Source organism: Mus caroli, unplaced genomic scaffold (assembly GCF_978045245.1).
Source record: "Mus caroli unplaced genomic scaffold, Mus_caroli_1 scaffold_2, whole genome shotgun sequence".
Lineage (NCBI taxonomy): Eukaryota > Metazoa > Chordata > Mammalia > Rodentia > Muridae > Mus > Mus caroli.
Genome location: NW_028227257.1, coordinates 45,387,896 through 45,408,880, shown reverse-complemented (window position 1 = coordinate 45,408,880; position 20,985 = coordinate 45,387,896). Strand labels below are relative to the sequence as shown.

The 20,985-nt window shown below is 39.0% G+C and overlaps 1 protein-coding gene across 1 annotated transcript in view; it reads right to left on the bottom strand.

Moving 5' to 3' along the window:
• The window catches only part of Hao1 (hydroxyacid oxidase 1), a 48,064-nt gene that overhangs the window by 4,789 nt on the left and 22,290 nt on the right, over nucleotides 1-20,985 (bottom strand). The window contains exons 4-5 of the mRNA XM_021185841.3: nucleotides 13,694-13,869; nucleotides 3,455-3,546 (exon numbers count right to left, since the gene is read on the bottom strand). Of these exons, the coding sequence (XP_021041500.1) occupies nucleotides 3,455-3,546; nucleotides 13,694-13,869 (268 nt within the window). The remainder of the gene's footprint in view (nucleotides 1-3,454; nucleotides 3,547-13,693; nucleotides 13,870-20,985) is intronic.

The window sequence follows — 20,985 nt, the reverse complement described above, 5'->3', positions numbered from 1 at the left end:
TCCTAAAACGGACAAGCCAGTCAGCAGGCTAGTCCTAAGCTGGGTCAGAAGACCTAAGTAGCGGAATGATTCAAGTGAACAATTGTCAATTTAAATCACTGGGGTTTTCCCCACTAGAGTTACAGTAGTGGGTGATACAACTGAATCATTAGATGTAGGTGAAAATTTGTAGAAATTATCCACATTTGTCCCAAAAACGTTTGGATCCTAAATGAAGTCCCGACTCCATTTACGTATGCTATGAAAGCCACCACACACTTAAACTGCACTTTTTCCAGAAATAATTGTGCTGAAATCACTCAAAGGCTTTCCTCCTTCTCTCCTAGAAGTTTAGTGGCTCAACTTAAATCGAGTTTTATGTAAAAGACTGAAAACCAAACAGAGCTACAATTTGGAGGAAGTGGAGGCAACCCTTGGCAAGTGGCCCCTAAATGTTTGGCAGGTAGTGTAATTTTCCCCTTTCCCTTTTGGCTTCCATGCCTTGCCAAACATGCTTCGGATCCATTTACATACGTTCCCTTACCTATACACAGTCCCCCGTTTTACATTCAGGCGAGTTACATCAACATATAAATGCTACAATTTCCAAGCCATGATGCAAGCCGTAATTAAGCATATTTCCCCATTTGAAACCAGAACCAAAGAAAAATATTAGCTAGCTTGGGTTCAATACACATTTTCAAAGTCACACAAATCAAGTCTGTTAGGTTATTTCCAGTGCCTAACCTGGCCTAAAAGTACACTAATAAGGACACTTAAGATATGAATCCTGGAATATAAAACAGAGCCTGCATTTGTGTCTCTGTGTCTGAGGACAGGTATGTCTCCTCCAACACTGAGCAAATCTAACTTCCCTGCCTTTCCAGAGCTGCAGTTTCACTGGGCACACATTGCATAAAATCAAATGGTCCCTACAGATTGAATAAATAAATTGAGCAAAGAAACCCACTAGGTACAGCCCTGTTTGTGCTTCCTTTTTTCCCCTTCCTTCACGTCCCTATAGCATTCATTGTTTCTCTCTTGAAGATGAACACTCAAATGACCCAACCAAAGAAGCTTCAGATAGAGCAGAGGAGGCCAGAGTCCCCGCTGCTGTGGTCCATCCTCAGACTCTTTCCTGGACCACACCCCACATCTCACCAGGGGTTCCACCCATCACAGTCAGAAAATCACCAGCCCAGAGATTTAGCAAGCCCCAAAATGGCTCTGATGATTTCTGCCTTATTCTAATTCATAAGGGTCCCATGCACTTGGGGCATCTTTAGAAGCATGGTGGGGTTCATAATTGTGCTTAGCAGTCCCCAATGGAACAAGAGAGATTTTTAACAGTGTGTTACTTCATTGTATAGATCACAAAAACTGGATGACATGTTAGGAAACTGATCCTTCATGAAAACAAACCAACCTGATACACTAGGAGATGTAAGACAGTGAAATTATCCTACACCAGACTGATCTACTGCACAAGCAACTGATTCCATGCATCCAGGACAGGGCCCAGCCGAAACCAGAATGCACAACCTCACAATTCTCAGGCCAAAAAGCAAACTTTTAAAACTGGCACCTAAATAAATGGGAGTTCTTTTAGCCAGTAAGTTCAGATTTATTTTTATACCTCAAAAGCCAATTAATATATCAAGTACCTCTCAAGGATGACACATATAAAGTATGCTTTTATGTTTTATTTTAGACTTTTGTGACACTCCATGCTGCAGATTCAATTTAGGGGCTCCTCTATGCTAAGCAAGCATTTCAGCACTGAGCACCACACCCAGCCCCAGGGACCCCCTTTTAAAAGAAAAAAAAGCACCTCTTAGATGGTACAGAACATGCCTAAGGACTCAATTTAGTAATTTAACAGCACACTTATTCAGTGCAAGTGTTTGGTAGATGTGAGATTTACAGTGGAAAAGAACATTATATCTGTAAGTCTGAAGTACTTTGGGTCTTGTTGGCATCAAAATGAAATGCAAATCTAAAAACAAAATTTTAAAAAGAGAATGCTCTAAGGACTCAAACAAGCCAGGGAATAATGTGTCAAGATAACTAGAAGTGAAATTCCTAGCGCAGACATTCAAGCATACAAGGGAATGCTATGAAGTAGAGAAACATAGAGCTGTATGGTCCAGACACATTCTTTATAGAACCAACACAATACCAGGAGCATCTCAGGCTGAAGAGTCTGAATGACTTGCTGCCCTGTCTCTCATAAATGCTGGAGACAAGAAAATAACTCAAACCCAAGCCTCCTATTTGAAAACCCCTTCCAAGATATCATACTGTCCCTGGGCCCTGGCTTATGATGTAACCAAATCTGCAGGACAGTAAGACCTTTTATGCAGCTAACATAGAGGCTTAGACCATACCTTCCTTTTAAGCCTTTGACTGCTCACCTCAAAACCCATACACCCACTGAAGGGGGAAATCACCATGTGCCATAGACTGAGTGCTTTCATACATTTCCCTCATTATCATGGGCCTTAAATTTGCTCTACGTATGAGGCAAAACATAGTCAAGTAAATCCTCTCTCTCATGCACACAGCCTGCAAAAGGGACGGTTATTGTTTCCTAAACAGTCTCGGAGACCACAACTCAAAAAGCCCTTTTAGATAAGTTTCCATATGTCCTAGGCCAGAAGGAAAGAAACCACCACACCATTTAGATATTTTCCCCTTAAAATCGAGTTAGATTTTATTTCAGAAGATTTATAGTTTATTTTTAGAAAACAAACTTAATTTGGCCTGCACACTAAGTCTATGTCTCTGTGCACAAGTGAGGCATAAACCTGAGAAAACACTTGGAGCTGTGACCAGCTTCTGCACCCTGCTTTAAAGGGGGGCATCACTTTTCACCTCTTTCACCTGTGGGCAACATTTACTGTCCCCCAAACGCTGTATCTCTGGGACCATCAGTTGGGGCTCACAACCTCCAGCTTTATGATTTTAAGTCTTGGGTAGCTAATCCCATTGTGTACAGTCTTAGTTTGCTGTACTCTTCAGTGCTTTGGTAATACTGAGTGAGCACCTATGCATACTAGTCTTCTCTGCTGGCTTGGACTCTAACCCAAGTGGTCTGCAGACTTAGCCACTTCATTTCCTTTAAATTGCCATGTCTGAATCTTCTCTCTCCTTCTTCAGCTCATATAACACCTAAGTGTGCCTGTGCTCACAAGAATAATACCTTGCTTACTAGTTAACAAAGCCTCCATTCATAAATTTATAAATGGACATTTGGCTAGTTAAAAATAAATGTATTTGCTAATTTAGATAACTCTGTAACACTGAAAATCTGAGATATCACATAGCACCACACATTTTACCATAAGTGATTACACACACAGTAGACATGAATAGAGTAGATAAATCATACACACACATACACACACACACACACACACACACACACACACACAGTAGACATGAATAGAGTAGATAAATCCCAGTGGAAACTCACAGTAGCTGGCACCCCATCCAGTTGTCGCGCCCCATGATTCGACACCAAGATCCCATCCACACCATGTTTAACAGCTTCCTTGGCATCATCACCTGAAAAGAATAAATTACCATGGAAACAGCCACTGGACAAAAGGCTTGGGCTTCGAATCTCCAGCATTCCAGTAAAGGAAGAGGACCTCATTCCCACCTGTTCTATTTAGTACTTTGACCATTAAAACACTCCAAATAATTACATATAGAGTATTAGTACCGGTTTCTTCATCCAAAATAAGAATTAGAGCAATGTAACTATGTGACAGAACTGTGAGTAGATAGCAAATTATCATTAATAAAGAATTTGTCCTCTGACCAAAGGACAACAATATGAACTAACCAGTAACCCTAGAACTCCCTGGGACTAAACCAACAATCAAGAAAACATATGGAGAGACTCATGGCTCTAACTCCATATGTAGCTGAGGATGGCCTAGTCGGTCATCAATGGGAGGAGAGACCCTTGGTTCTGTGAAGGCTCAATGCCCTAGTAAAGGGGAATGCTGGGGCCAGGAAGCAGGAGTAGGTGGGTTGAGGAGCAGGGGGAGTGGGGAGAGGATAGGGGATTTTCAGAGGGGAAACTAGGAAAGGGGATAACATTTGCAATGTAAATAAAGAAAATATCTAATTAAAAAATTGCAGTTTGAAACCCAACAGTTTCATTGAGCAACCTGTATCCGTTTGAACAGGCAATACACTAATATTTACATCTTAGGTGTCTAAGATATTCTCACTGCTCAGTGCAGCAAGGAAGCAGACAGAAAGGAAACAGACTTCTGAGGTTGAGGAAAGCCTAACATAGACTTCTGGGGCCAGGGGGAGGATGCCCAACAATTTAATTCTGATTATTTTAATTTTTGTGCTACATCATTTTCCACTACATGTCATGATATACTAAAACTGAACTCTTTTAAGAATGATAGTGATACTATCTTTTTAACATAATAGGTACATATTGATGATATTACATCAACATGTTATGGTCTGAGTACCTCAATCCTCTTCAAATTCTTTTGAAATCTTAGTGTGGTAGTTTGAAATGGCACTATTAGGAGGTATGGCCTTGTTGGAGTAGATGTGGCCTTGTTGAAAGACGTTTCACACTGTGGGGTTTAGCTTTGAGATCCTCTTCCCAGCCACATGGAATCCAGTCTTCTCCTGTCTGCCTTTGGATCAAGATGTAGAACTTTAGGCTACTCCAGCCCACATCTGCCTGGATGCTGCCATGCTCCTACCTTGATGATAATGGACTGAACCTCTGAACCTACAAGCCAGCCCCAATTAAATATTGTCCTTTATAAGAGTTGCCTTAGTCATAGTATCTCCACACAGCAATGGAAACTAAGACACTTAGTGTCTGATATGATAGTATTTACAGATGGAATCTCTAATAGGTAATTAGGATTGGATAAGTTCATGAAAGTGAACCACAATAACAGGATTATTTTCTTTTGGGGGGAGGCTGCAAGGGCAGAGGGCAGAAACAAAAGCATGGGGAGGTGAGTGAGATTGGGGTGCATGATGGGAAATTCACAAAACATCAACTAAAAGGAGAGAGAGAGAGAGAGAGAGAGAGAGAGAGAGATTTCCCTTATAAGAAAAAGCTCTGCCTTCTTGTCCCTTTGAAGAAACAGATGAGGTAAACCCTCACCAGAAACCATCTATGCTAAGCCTTGACTCTCATCCCATTTCTATTGTATATAGTAATTTGTTGAGTCTTAATACTATTATCACTGTGACTATTATTACTTCTAGTGGGTATTTGAGACTCCAACTTAAAAATTGCTATGGCCTGAAGAATCATTGTCTCCAAAGTCGAAATCAAGGGGGGCAGGGAATCCATGGAACAATAACAAGGGGTCAGCTCTAAAAGTTTATGTGTATGAGGATCACTAAATGAATTCAGCAAGTTGTATTTATAAATTTATTTATAAAGTACATGTGTGTGTGTCTCTATGTCATCTCTGTGTTGGATAGTTTTCTGTCAATGTGAAAAAAAAAGCTAGCTTTGTACAAAAATAAGGAACCTCAATTTAAAAAACTACCTCTACTAAACAGGCAGGTAGCCAAGCCTAATTAGGCACTTTCTTGGTTGATGATTGATGTGGGAGGTCCCAGTCCTTTTGTGGGTAGTGTCATCCCTCAATAACTGGTTCTGGGATATATATATATATATATATATATATATATATATATATATATAAACAGGGAAAGCAAGGTTTAGGGAGCAAGGCAATAAGCGACATCACTCCATGGCCTCTGCCTCAGTCCCTACCTCCCGTTTTCTGCTCTTTCTTCCTTTCGTGATCTTAATGATGAACTATAATATGGAACTGTAAGCTGAATCAAAGCCTTTACTCCCTGTTTACAGTGTTTTATAGCAGCAGTAGAAACCCTAATTAAAACTCTCTCTCTCTCCCTCCCTCTCCCTCCCTCTCTCTCTCCTCTCCCTCCCTCTCCCTCTCCTCTCTCTCTCTCTCTCTCTCTGTGTGTGTGTGTGTGTGTGTGAAACATTACTAATTAAAGAAAAAGAGACCATGAGTTTGATTAAAAAAAGTTCCACAGGGTATTTGGAGAGAGGAGAATAAGGGGAAATTATGTAAATATGGTACATATATATGAAACAGAAAAAGAAGAATTACTCTTCTATCCTGTGGCTTTTAAAAGAATAAAATAAAATTAGCAAGTATAAGCTCTGATTGACAGCCCCAAAGACATTTTATACAGGGAAATGGTCTGTGTTCGTTTCATATGAGTGACTGGTTTAAATGTATTCTTTTGATGAATTTAAGAGGTCATTTGACATTGTGGGATTAGTCCTCTCAGCGTAACTGGTACATTATTTACGATGGCAGATTATTGGCACTGATGAAAACTGTCAATCTTTTGGATAGAAAAAGGAAAAACTTCATCTGCTCATAATTTAATTTTAACTTTTATTTTCATTTTTTAAAGAAATGTGTTAAATTTGTGGAGGAAAGGGGATACCAAGATGGCTTCCAAAATCAGCCATTCCTACTTTGCATTTCACTGTTGCTCCATGCTTGGACTTACTTGACTTACATGCTTGGTACATGACTTGACTTATATAGAGTTTTAATTGTTTTTCTTTTGTTCTCATGATTATGAGATTTGAGTATCAAAGTCTCAAACCTTTCCATTATTCCAGCTAAGCCCTTTGTGTTACTTCCTCTCATCCCTTGAGAGCTGCTCAGCTCTCTCTGCCTTCTTGCTTTGCTCTTCAGTGGGTTCTCTCTGGCCTGTCCATCTTCATTCTCCGGTTTTCTCTGCTTTAAGTCTCTTACAAACAGGAAGAGGTAAGCTCTCATTTGGTTTACATTTTTGTCTGTAGTATACTCATGAATAGCTGCCCCAAAACAGTTCAATGAGAAACCAACTGGCAACCCCTGACTGATCTCTTTGTGTGCTTCCTGAGATGAGCTGTAACACACTCAAGGTTGGGCAACTGTTTTCCCATAGAACCTTAAAGACTTTTCTCCTTGTTTGATGGAAACAATTGTTGACCTGAAGACAGATGACAGTCTTGTCTGTAGTCCTTCATAATAAACTTTTTTCTTGATTTTTCTCACTTTATATACATTTTATTTTTCTGCCATACCATCTATGATAAGGTATGATTTTTTTCTTAGTCTAATGACTTACATCACCAAAATTTAGACTTCTCTATCATTAACAATGTCTTCCTGTCAATTCCTTGTGTATTTTCTATCTAAAAAGTATGTCAGTTAGATATTTGACATTTTATACCCATCTGTGTATCTACCATCTACTTAGCTATAATATCGTATTGGTCTTATTTTCATTGTTATTTTGTTTATTTGGGGAAATGTCCCTGACTTTTGTTCAACTACCCAAGAATTTCATTTTTGTTTTAGTTTTTGTGTTTCATACCTCTTTTTTTATGTTCTACTTTTCCTCTTAAGCAATTAAGAAGTCAGGCTGAGCAAATAGCTCAACATATAAAGCAGTTGCTATACAAGACTGGGGGCCAGAGTTCTAGTTCCCAGGACCCATGTAAATGCCAGATAGGTATGGTAGACTACCCTTAATCCCAGGGAGGAGATAATCAGAAGACCTTGCCAGTAAGATACCTAGACTAGCTGGATCTAAGTGTATATGTATCTGGTTCAGTAGAACTTCGTGTGGTGGTGAAAATGTTCACACAGATATGGCCATTTAACCCTAGACACAGGACAGCCTATTCAGCAAATGGAACTGGTGACACTGGACATCTGAAGAATAAAAATAGATACATATACTCAACCCTGCATGCAGAAAATAACTCAAAGGGAATAAAAGAAAAAAGAATAAAAGAAAAAGTTACAACCAGAAACACTAAATTGCTGTAAGGAAAGACAGAAAAACTATTTCAAAATTTAGGAACAGATAAAGATTTGGTGAAAAAGACTTCAATTCCTCAGGAAAGTCCCAGGAATTAACAAATGGTGGTACATGAAATTATTAAGTTTCTATGAAACAAAGTAAACTATCCACCAAAGAGGTAAAATCACCTAGAATGGGAGAAAATATTTGTCAGCTCGCCTTCAAGCAGCATGTTAATATCTACAATATGTATCTGTTTTAAAGCTGACGGTTTTAAGAACCATGGTCTGGAAAGATGGCTCCACAGTTAAGAGCACTGGCTGCTCCTGCAGAGGACCTAGGTTGGATTCCCAGTACCCAGTGACAATTGTCCATGACTTCAGTTCCAGGATATCTGAACCCTCTTCTTGCCTCTGCTTGAGATACCGTATGCATGAGAATGCATGTACTTATGCATGTGATACACAAGCATACATGCAGGTAAAATACCCATACACATAAAATACTATTTAAACTATAGAGAAATAATTATTTCTTAAAAGTTCCACACAAGTAAACCTACCAGTCAGTATAAGCTAATACAAGGAAGATACCTTTCTCAAAAGAGCACAAATGGTCAGTAAATATTTTAAGTAGTTCAAGACTTTTAGCCAACAGGGAAATGCACATAAATTTACTTGGTAAGTCCATCTCACTTTAGTCAACCATACTATCATCAAGAAAATAAAAGACAGCATGTGAAGGAGCAGAAACACTTATTCACTGCTGGGGTGGGGGTGGGGGTTAAAATGAGCACAGACCCATGGAGTGTCAGAGTGGTGACTTCCTGAAAACTAAAAAGTAAACATATGGAACTACCAGGTGACCCTGCTAAACCACTTGGGGCCATCCCCAATGTGTTCTACATGCTCATACAGATACTTACACATCCACGTTAACTGCTACTGTATTCACATGAGCTGAGAAATGGGACCAGCTTAGCTGCTCAACTCATGAATGAAAACTGAAAATGAAATACATATACACAATGGAATTTTATTCAACTACAGAGAATAATGTCATTTTCATGAAAATGGGTGGATCCTAAAATGATTCTTAACTAAGCACGGTGACATACACTCACGAAGGCAGATAATGTGTTTTCTCTCTCAAATGCAGATGATGGCTTCAGTGTTCACATATATGTAACCACCCATGTGGGTTTAGGCCACAAAAATAGAAAGAAGAGCATGCGAGCATGAAAAGGAAGAGCTGAGGAAGAGAAGGAGACAGGACATGTACTATGTAAACAGGAAGAAGAGTAGAAAGCAGGCCGGGGTGGTGGTGGAGAAAATTGGGATAGAGGCTTAACCAAACAGGTAAAAATTAGGCTCTAAATTCCCATAATGGAACTCAATACCTTGCATGCTAACTAAAAAGTAAAATAGAAAAGAATTGAAATGTGGCCTTCTGACTCAGTAACTGAAGTTTTACTTTAACTTTTATGAATTTATATAGCCACCTGTGACTGGCAGATGCCACCACACTTCACATTGTAGCCATAAGGAGATATGGTACAGAATGATGTTTAAAATATAGATGTAGCCAAAAATATATTTTAACATGCTGTAGCTGCCTCTGGTTGTCTAGATATCAAACCAAATGTATTAAAAAATTGTAACTAAGATTGTTTAAGTCCAGTGCTGAGCATATAGACAGTCTCCCGTTTACCTTCAAGTAGCCCCTCTTCTGTGTGAGCAGAGAATCTCTTGCCTTCTCTGTGTCAATATCTTAAACCACCCAGTGAAGTCATTGATCTGCATTGTATGGGCTTGTGGAGTGAAGAAGTTGGGTGTTCAGAAAGTGCCCAGCACACATTGGACCCTCAGACAATAAAGGAACTTCTATTTCTATTTTCTTAGGATGAGAATGAGTGGGTGCTACTCCAGGCAGCAGGTAGAGAAAGTTGGGTAAAACTCACTTACTGAATGTTTTGAGACAAGGAAGTCATACTTTAGCCAGGATAAGATTAGAGAGGCTCTTCCATTTGAAGAAATGACACTTTTTTAAAAATTATGTCATCCAGACCACTGAGAGTCATTTTCCATGTTTTCTAGGCACTGCTGGGCTGTTGGGCAAATGACAGAATGGCTTGTTATGACGGAATTATGAGTGTATGAGACAGGAAGAAACACGGTCAGATAAAAGGGTTTTTTATTTGTTAACTGCTTATGAAACCTGCCCATGAGTTTGTGTTTTAAGTTTTAATTTAATTATTTATTTTATAACTCAGACCAAAAAGCTACTTAAAGGGTCACAATGTTCTGGCTTGGCAAAATATTTACAAATCATTGACATTTTCACTAACCCTCAGAGAACATGATGTGGCCTTCTAATTTTGTGCTTTTGTCCTTAAGTCAGTTGAGTGTTTAAGAAAGACAATCATCACAGGGTAATACACCATGTGCTGTCATATCATACATTGCTCTACATATTCAAACTACCAAAGACAAGTTTAAACTCCATAGGGCTAACTTCAAGCACTAGGGAATTCAGTAACTTGTGTAAGTTTAAGAACTAAAATATTTTGGATATGTATCAACACTTTTGAAAATAATCCAGGGATAATGAAGTAATATTTGTTAGGAATTTTCTAACCTAGTATATGTGAAAAGATCTCATTAGAGAAGTGTTTCTTCAAGGCAAAAACTCCTAATGAAAGTGAAAAAACTCCTAATGACAGTTTCAAAAAATCAAAGAAAGGAAACTCCAAGAAGCACTATGAATTTGCTCTTAGATTCTGTTTGTTAGCATGAGTTCTAGTGAAGACAAAATCCTGTCTGAAGCACAGGGTTGGAAAATTGCTAATGTTCTCCAGGGGCAGATTTTAACCACTGCAACAGATTACATCTCTCATTCCAATTTGCATTTTTTAAAAATGCAATTCCCAAAATGGTAGTAAGGGTGGATGCTTCTAGAACTTCCCGGCTACCCATGGTTTCATATTCCAAATTCAGACTCTCTGTTCTTCTGCTAGAAAGAAATTGAAAATGAAAAGACAGAAAAGGAAGGGAGGGGGGACAGGAGGAGAGGGGAGGGGAGGAAATTATCTCAGTCTACCCATGTGACTTACAGGTAAAATTGTGAACGTGTGAATTGATGAGAATTGGGGTTCTCAGAACTGCCTCAGCTTTTCCTGAAGTTCAGGCTGAGCATATGTGTTACTTGATATACTTGTTGTCATGGAGATGATTTTTGTTTAATAAATAAGTGAAGTAAACAGTTACAGACAAACTAGACAGTATAAACTTTACATGTATGAATAACTTCCTTTCCAACCCTACAATCTTCATCTTGCCTTCTGAGCTCTCTCTAATTAGAAAGACTCATTGTTTTCACCAGGCATTTTACCTAGGGAACACTTTATCTATTGTATGCTAAATATTGTGAAACCCTGGAGAAATGAGCCAGATGACCCATTTGGATAAGAAGAGAGGGCAATAGAGTGGGGGCAGTCCTAGGTATAGTGATTGCAAGCTACAGATCCAGATGTGCAAGTGGTTTTTAACTGACCACTTGTTATCAAACCTAAGTTAGCAGATTTGCTTGATTATGCCACAGGATAAAGTTGTATGGAATGATATAAGTTAAGAATCCAGAACTGTGATGCCAGTTAAGTGACAAGACTGCAGAAATTACCTTGTTACTTCATCTGTCCCCTGTTTAATTCAGCTAGTCTGGGAGCTAGAGTAAACGTTCATACATCTTCATATATTCAGACCAGTTCCTCTAGAAGTTAATGTATTAATCTTTTAATCATTTGCACATGCCCAGTCTCTTACCAGCATTGTTCTGAGTTTACACACAATCTGCCCACATGATAGCTATGCTCCCTGACTTCCGGATAGTTGACTGTGCATGGTGTTAGGGCCATTGCAGAAGGCATGAATGAATTAGGATGCTAATTCCTCCTTAAGTCTATATTCTTTAGTTTGAGTACATGTTACCTAAGTTGTTACCTACAGCTACTTTATTCTACTAATATTTCAGTCTGGAATAGTTTGGTGATCTGATAAGATTGCAAAACCCATCCCATAAACTTTCACCCTGAAATAAGATTATTTAGCCTACCTTTAAAATTGCCTGACAGCACTTTATGTCTACTGCAGTCTACTCTATAGATTCATATCTCACCATCAGCACCTTCTCTATTTTATTATACTCCAAATGCTTTTCCACAAAACATTTTCTGTAAAAACATTTATAATTTTGGCTCAGGCCATCAAGTTGTTATATTTCAAAAGTCAGCACAGAGCTAGCATAATAAATGCATAACATAGTGGATAATTGAATAATTGGCACAGAACTTCCAGGCTGAATTTCTTTGATTATATATAGATCTAAAAATTAGGAGTAATAGTCATCACAGTTCAAGCAGTGTGTGATGCAGGATGCACACTGGGGTGTAGAATCCACAGTAATTCTGTTACAACGGTGCTCAACAGGGAAGGGTATAACTTTTCTTGAATTAAAAAGCAAAACTTAACACTGAGTTATGTTTAAACACGTTTCCAATACTCCAGAGTAGCAGTGGACTCATTTTCTTTCTTTAACTTTTATGAGCTTCACTTCTATATAAATTAGATGACAGAATCAAAGTAGATGACATGCCCAGAGCTTTAGAATAGGGACACATGGCTTGAATAGGGAACAATGACGGTTCTTATAGAAGGCCTGGGTTTAGTTCCCAACACATACAGAGGCTCTTAACCCAACTGCCTATAACCCAGTTCTATAAGCTCTCATGCCCACCTCTGACCTCCGAAGGCTCTATGCACATATAGTGCACATATGGACATGAAGGCATATGTTCAAATTAAATCTATATCCTTAGATCCTTAGATTTTAGTAGACACTCTCATCTCAAAGTTTCTTACTCAAACTCCTTACTTTAAACTTATTTTTGCTAGTTTCCCTAGGACCACTTCTTTTTTAGAGGTGTTTTAAATATTTTTAAAGGTGAGAAGACATTTCCATGAATGAACACACTACTGAACAGTCATTATCATCTTTGTAGTTTCCAGGTAAATTTAAATATATGCAAATGCCAAATTCAGAGCCCGATTTCTTAATACCCGCAGCTTAATAACTCGGAATTTTACAATCTTCTACCATTCTCCAAAGAGAGACTGTGTAGAGTCTGACACATTCAAAAGTTAGTCAAAAATTAGTCATAGGAAGGAAGGCAATAAAAAGAAAAAAGTTCTCCTGAAATAGTTCTGGTGGCCACAGTGCCATCTGTGGGGCTTCTCTTTAGACTAAGATCAATTACTATTGCCTTCAGATAAAGCAATGAGCCCATGATATTCTGTTTAGGTTCTGTCAACCTCTGTGACTCAGTAACAGCTCCAAAATAAGGCAATGGCATTCCAATATTTTGGAAAGAAATTACTTTCTATTTAGTGGGAGTTCAATTCTATCACAGAATATTGTCCACAGTCAAGAGGTTTACTAAACCCAAAGGAGAGACTTGGATGTCTAGAAAGATTACAGAGAGATCTCAGTGATTAAGAACACTGACTACTCTTGTATAAGATCCAGGTTTGGTTCCCCTCACCCATAGTGACTCGCAAGTGCCTATAAACCAGTTCTAATATATCTGATGCCCTTCTATGATATCCCAAGGCTCTATGCATTACTTAGAGCACATTCTGCCATGAAGGCATATGGACATACATAAATGTTTTGAGAGAGAAATGGAAGCTGATACAGCTTTCAATTTACAATATCATTTGTTTTATCAAATGATAGGGAATCTGCCATGACTTTATCCATAAATGATTGTAAAACCAGTGTGCAGCAAAGTAGAGAAATGACAAACCTCTCAAAATGCCCTTTACAACAATAGGCAGTGATGTCAATTGTCTGAGCCATGTAATATCATCCCAGCTGAGAGATGGGTCTATGGCTTGTGCCACATATTCAGCAAGTCCACTGTTGTCTCCAAAATTTCCCTTAGGAGAAAATGCCAAATCATTGGTTTCAAAGTTTTTCATCCTAGAATAGATACATAGAATAGGAATTAGAGACAGTTTATATCTGAGTTGATACATAGAATAGGAATTAGAGACAGTTTATATCTGAGTTGATACATAGAATAGGAATTAGAGACAGTTTATATCTGAGTTGATACATAGAATAGGAATTAGAGACAGTTTATATCTGAGTTGATGCATATAATAGGAATTAGAGACAGTTTATAAATGACTTGGTGAAAATAAGAAAAAAAAAAAAGTCCCCCTTTCTGTAATGTACTCAGACACCCACAGGCTGGTTGTCTGCGGAATTTCTATTTTTATATAGAAGTATGTTCTAACTGTGACCATCCAGTGATTTTGACTAACCAACTAAAGTTTACTTTATATAAGTGTGTCGTATTCAGACAAATCAGTTTTGATTATCAATATGTGGCCACATTCAAATGTTTCCTGTTTCAATCACTTTACAGCTACAGACAATAGACTGGATGCTATTTTCAGCCAGCCACACAAATTCATGATAATAGAAACCATTTGCCTTATGGTTTACAAAGGACTTTTATTTGCACATTTCTCCTTTTGAAAATCTCTTAGAACGTAACATTGAATCACCACAATTCCTGTTTTATATAGAAAATAGTAACTCACTTGCAGAATTCAGTGACCTAGAATAAAACTAGCTCAGGACATTATTGGGGATCTGGCCTGGATTATTTGACTACTGACTATATATTCTTAGTTCAGATGTGCTGTGCTGTAGGCTTTGATGGAGATCAGGAAGTGTCTCTTAGTTCCCTCCTGTCCTCTCTGGTTGCCTGGTTACTGTCTCAAACTCTGATCTTCCAGAGAACTTTGACAAGAGTCTGGCTTTCAAGTGATCACCAACCATCATTCTTTCGTGTGTGTGTGTGTGTGTGTGTGTGTGTGTGTGTGTGTGTGTCTTAGTGCCAGACTTTCATTAACACCCAGCAAACTGGAAGTGTCATCTCCTGCACCTCTGGGTAGACTCACTCTGAGATATAGTATGCATATGATCACAGAATATTCTCACCGGATTAGGTGCTTCAGTTGCCCACAGTTTAATCAGTCTTCACAACCCCCCCCGCTTTTTGTTGCCTTCCTCTACTGCTCATACATCCCTATATGGCAGCAATCTTTACTTTCTGAAATACACTTGGCCAGTGGCTGTTTAGTCCCCAGGGAGCCACAGCCTAGACATGCTACGTCTGAGCTGTCAACTTCTCCTAGTCTAACTTCTTGTTCTATTTTGACCAAGTAGCTCTCTAACTCATGACCAAGACTCTACTAGTGGATCCTCTATGCTTGGTATCTTTTTCCTTGCTCTAGCATGACCTTCTTGGATTTATTTGAACAGTGTTCCAAGCTAAAGCCAAAGTTCATTCTGCTTGTAGTTCTGATCATACCTCATGGATGACTGGCAATGAGACTGTACAGATGGTTTCTTCCATGCGGCTTAGCAGGCTACAATTCCCCAATTTACTTGCAAACTAATTACATGAACAACTTCTCTTGAATCACTGGAACTCAACTTGCTCTCCTACATGCTTTAACTGAGCTGTTACCCATTCTTACGTGATAACAGAACTGTTGGATTCGTCCCAGCTCATTTTCCCCTGTAACATCTCTGCCATTGAATGTAGAAAAGATCCTGGAGCCATGACTACATCTGGATGTCTGCAGATAGAAGTATCTAGGAATTCTGTTTTCAAATCATTTGTAGATCTTCTTTTCATACAAAACTGTTTGATACTTACTTTACACTTTGGGACACTTCAGCTAAAATGACTAGTGGAGTACTTAGGGACCACAGACCATACCATGGACATTAATTTTCAGGTCCAAACAACCCTATCCAAGCCACTGTATCATGGCAGCTTCTTCTGAAGGACTGAACATATTCCTGAAGATTCATGGATATAAAGACATAAAGCATCCCCAAATACTTGACGCCCGTCTAGTTATTGGCTTTTGATGAAATACCTGAGCTTTTCCATTTGTCAAAGCACTTAGGGTTATACAGTGTGTCACAGTCCTACGTCTTCTGTGGTCTCCTTAATGTGAATTGAATTAAGCTTTCTGTTCAATAAGTATATTCTTGGGAGAGAAATTTACCCCATTACATCAAGGATACTAAACTCCAAACATAAATAATATTGTTAAGAGAAAAAAGAACAATCTATCCCATCATCAGACATGAAGAAAAAAAAAAAAAAAGGAAACCATCTGCAAGTGTCCCTGCCCCCACTCCAAACAGGCGGCAGTGCTTCGGTAGGGGCGGGTGAAAGGGTGAGATGGATAGGAAAAAAACAGAAACATGGATAAAATTATATAAATAACTGTTGTTATTCTTGGACCGTGCAATGCAGATCAACACTTGAATGAATGTTGCCTTACAGAAATCTCAGGGCACAATGAAGCCTTGTTGTTACTCTAAACTTTGTTCAAAGCCAGAAGCCAAGAAAAAGTTTTCAGATATCTAGACAGAGAACCGCGACGGAGTGTTTTACTGATGGCTCTGAAAGAAACTGCCAAGAATGCTATTTTTATTCAGATTGTGACATATATGTGTGCATATATATGTATAATATATATAATATATCTGTGTATATATCATATATGTATATATATATATATATATATATATATATCCCTTAAACCGTAAAGTACCTTCTGATATTTATTTTGTAAGGAATAAAAAACACAACACCAAAATATTAACATATCTATTTAGAACTTAATTTTCAGAATCCTGAACTGGTAAATACTGCAAAGAGATCAATTTTCTTCCTTGTAAAGCAATTGTTATGCCTGGAGTGGCTCTTAGTATATTTTTTAATCTAACATAAAAATTAGCTTTGATTTAATAAAATCAATATCAAGCAATAGTAATAGTTACTAAAGTTAAATATGTTGAAAGAAACTAATAGTCTAATAAGAATGAACATTGATGGTAACATACGATTTATAAATATTGATAATATTATACTAGGGATAAAGCTACATCTCTATACTGAAAACTCCAAAAATAAAGTAAAACAAAATAAAAATCAGCTAAGTTTGCAATTTCATCAGAGTGCAGAGAGGAAGCCAGGTTCCCAGTTCCCAGGAGATGAGGACAGGCAGTCAGTCTTTCTTCTGTGCTTAGGAAAGTAGAGTGTTCAGAGCATACCCTGGTCACTTCCTCCTCAGTGTGACTGAGTGCTCTAAAGACAGACCAGGGCCATAAAATTGGAGTTCCAGTCTTATTCAACTTTTTCCTAGTTATCATATATTGGGGAAACCCCATATGTATTAGGAAATTTCTTATGCTGATTAAATAATTACATGCCAAGCACCACTATTATCTGCCACTGTTTTAGATATTTAATAAATACCAGTAAAGAAGAGAGTAAAAGATCTCCATCTGTCACAGAAACAATCAAAGTGTAAATTGTCAAGTTTGTTGGAATGTAAGTACAGTACAAAATAAAGGGCGACAACTGGGTAGGAGGGAAAACAATTGGCACAGTCTCAAATCCATGGGTTAAGTATAGCAACAAAGGCAGAACTCATTGTTAAGCTACTATAAAATTGAATTCAATATGGTTACATTTATTTTATTATTGCTGCTGTGACAAATGACCACAGATGTAGAGATGTAAAATGTTGCAAATTTGAGGTCTGATGATATGGCTTTGCTGTGAAGAACACTGGCTGCTTTTCCAAGATACATGTTCCATTCCCAGCACTTACATGCCATCTCATAACCATCTATAACACCAGTTCTAAGGGACCCAGTATCAGCTTCTGACCTCAGTGGGACACCATGCTGCATAGATATATATGCAAACAAAACACTCATACACATAAAAATAAATTGTAATGTTACAGCTGGGCAGTGGTGGCCCACACCTTTAATCCCAGTACTTGGGAGGCAGAGACAGGTGGATTTCTGAGTTCGAGGACAGCCTGGTCTACAGAGTGAGTTCCAGGACAGCCAGGGCTATACAGAGAAACCCTGTCTCAAAAAACAAAAACAACAACAACAAAAAAAACCTAAATAATTGTAATGTTACAAATATATATATATATATATATATATATATATATATATATATATATATATATATTTGCAAGGGTTAGAAAGACCAAAATGGTTTTCTGTGAACTCAACTTAAGGTGTAGAGGGGTGTCCAGTCTCTTTGCTTGTCTAGACAAGAATGGATTCCCCCATCTGTCCTCACAGTGGACAGCCCAGCTTCCCTGGAGCACGTGGTTCCAAAGTGCTTTAGCATCTCAGCTCCTCCTCTCTCCAACATGAATGTCTCTCTGTAACAAAACTCTTCGCTGCATACAATGTCTAATGTGATGAAACAGGGTCATCTCCCATCTCAAGATCCTTATCGCAATCCCTTCTGCCCAGCTCATTTTTTCCAAGGAAGGGATCAGGTGTGGAAGGACTCCTTTTGCCTGGGCGTGTATTCCTAACAGTGATTCGCTCTTGTCACTTCTCTTTAAACTGTCTGGTACTGTGGAGGGAAGGGAAGAGACAAATCTTAACCCAAGTAATAAATCATGTCCATGGAGCATGGGCAAGGCAAAAATGCCTCTGCCTCACAGGCTCCGGAATCCACATGGTAAACTGGCTTTATTTCTGCTTCTTCCAGAAAAGAGGATTTCCCTTCTGTCTCTCCCTTTGCCTGGCTTGTAAAGAGCACACAGGCATATGTTTTGCATATAGACCAAGTGTCTATTACCAACCCTCTGAACTGTATCTGCTCCCGGGTGCCAAGAGTCAGGGCCCTCCCCTCCACCCGGGCAGAGGAAGTAGCAAGGGCTGGAAGGAGCCAGGCTTAGCGACTCATTCTCCCCTGGATTTCCTGTTTCCCTCCCTTGCCAAACCTCACTTCTGAAAAGCAGGCTTCACCTTCTATGAGTCAGGTCAGTGCAAAAAGAAACTGATTTCATATCGTACTGTTCACAGATGAATTGGCGGGGGGTGGGGGGGATGAAGGAAGCTTCAAGCGGAAGGCTTGACCTCCAGTTTGTGTGTTCTGCCTTCTAACAGAGTGTGGATCGCTAAGGTGCTGCTGAGCAGGAGCCACTGACTGCCTTGATGCCTTCAGGACAAACCCTGCCAGTGTGAGGCTCGGAAGGGGTGTGCCCGGCTGCAGGATGTTTTACGTGTTCCCCATAACCTGGATGTGTTGCTCGTGATTTGATCATCTTCAGAACAGAGCTGTGACAAGCTGGGCCACTCCTCTGAACACTAACATCTGAAAGGGTTCTTTGTTTCATGGCTCTCCACATCATCTGGGCAGAAGTCCAGGGGCAAAGGAAAAGGGGAAGGGGGGGCTGCAGATCATCATGCAGTCACCCTGCGTTGAGAACCAAGGGTCGCAGCCAGGATACACAACAGTATTCTCCTGCCCACAAGACACCCATGTGTTTGCTACCAAGATCAGGAAGCACAAAGCAAACTCCGTGGTTCTATCATCATCACTGTTGTCAAAGTGATGTCATTAGGAAAAGAGGAAACAGGACCGTCCCTCACAAACGGCCAAAGGGAAATATGAGTGTTTCCTAGAGGAAACTGTAGCAGTGTGAAACTAATTATTTTAGAAAGTCTATAAAAAGGCCGTCAAAATAAAGAGTATAGATTGCATAGTAGAGAAGTTGGAAGTTGTTCCCTACATCATATCTAGGTAGCCTATTCATCAGACCTGTGGCCAAGCTTTACTACTAAGTCTTTCATTAGCTTACTTGAGGTACCACCTACAGAAATAATGTCCCCCAAATCTGTTTGGGAGTGACAAGCATTCCCACTAAGGACATCACCAGTTGACACACAGCAATAGCAAAATCTTATGTGTGGAACTTTAAAGTATCTTAAGTATGTTGGTGGCTATGGTAAGTGTCAGTTTTGTGGTCCTTACACAAGGCTGGGCACTCTTGCCCATGATGCATATGAAGTCACATTTCCAGTGATCTGTCTTTTTTATGGGAAAACCTGACCTGAGCTTTGCTTCTGTTCATTTTTAATTCTTTCAGAAGATGAAACAGAGAATGCTTACACATGCCCTCCTTTGTTTTTTATTCTTTTATATTTCTTCTGTCTTTAAAGCCCTAAAGTTCCAAACACAAACTAAATATCTACAGAGTGAGCAGTGGTCCCTGTGGTGTAAGCCTAGACTCCCTGGAAGACATCTACAGTCACCCAACATCAAATATCATCTACTAACACAAAGGTTTGGTGTCTGTTTAGATATATATAGTCCTAAGGAACGTCACACATCTACCACAAATGCTATGAAAAATGCAGAAGAGGCCTTTTGGTATAAAATACAGAATGAGAAAGCAATGGGGAAAGATGATCCAGCTGAAGGAACCTGGAGTCCTTTCTCACTGAGTTCCACTGAGGCCTGGCTTTGACTTGGGTTTCGAAGATGCTACCAGGGAAAGGACAGTTAAAAGTCAATAGAAAGTTGAATGTCCTGATGAAATATCAGTTCAACTTAAAATTATCTGATGCATGGTTTTTGCCAACATGAATGAGTAAGTGAATAAATGAGTCTTGATCCATGGATGAACCACATGAAAGAGGAACGGAATGAAGTGGAAGAATCAAATGCATGGCTTCTTTTGCCTCCAAGCCTTTGTCCTTTTGTCAGTCTTCGTTGCCCTAGCTGCTCCTACTTCAACTAAAACTAAATGATGAATGTGAGTCTTTGATTTCCACAGAGAACTAGGGTACCAGGATCACAATAATAAAACTGTGACCTATACAAAATTCATCTGTAGGCTGTTTCATATTTCCCAAAAACTTTAATGGACTTTGGTTAAAAAAAAATCTTTTACAAATATACAATAATCCCTCCTGTTGGAATATCTCAAATGTGTGGCATCCCCAAGCAAATATATGGCAGTACTTTCTCTAAAACACAGAGCCAATCATTTCTAGTTGAGATCCTTTTAATGATGTGGTTAATATCTTTATAGTTAATGTCTCTATGGAGATCTAGTATCTACTTGCAAACTAAATTAAGTAAGTAAGTAAGTAGGTAGGTAGGTAGGTAGGTAGGTGAATGAATGAATGAATGGATGGATGGATGAATGAATGAAAAGCAGATTCTGG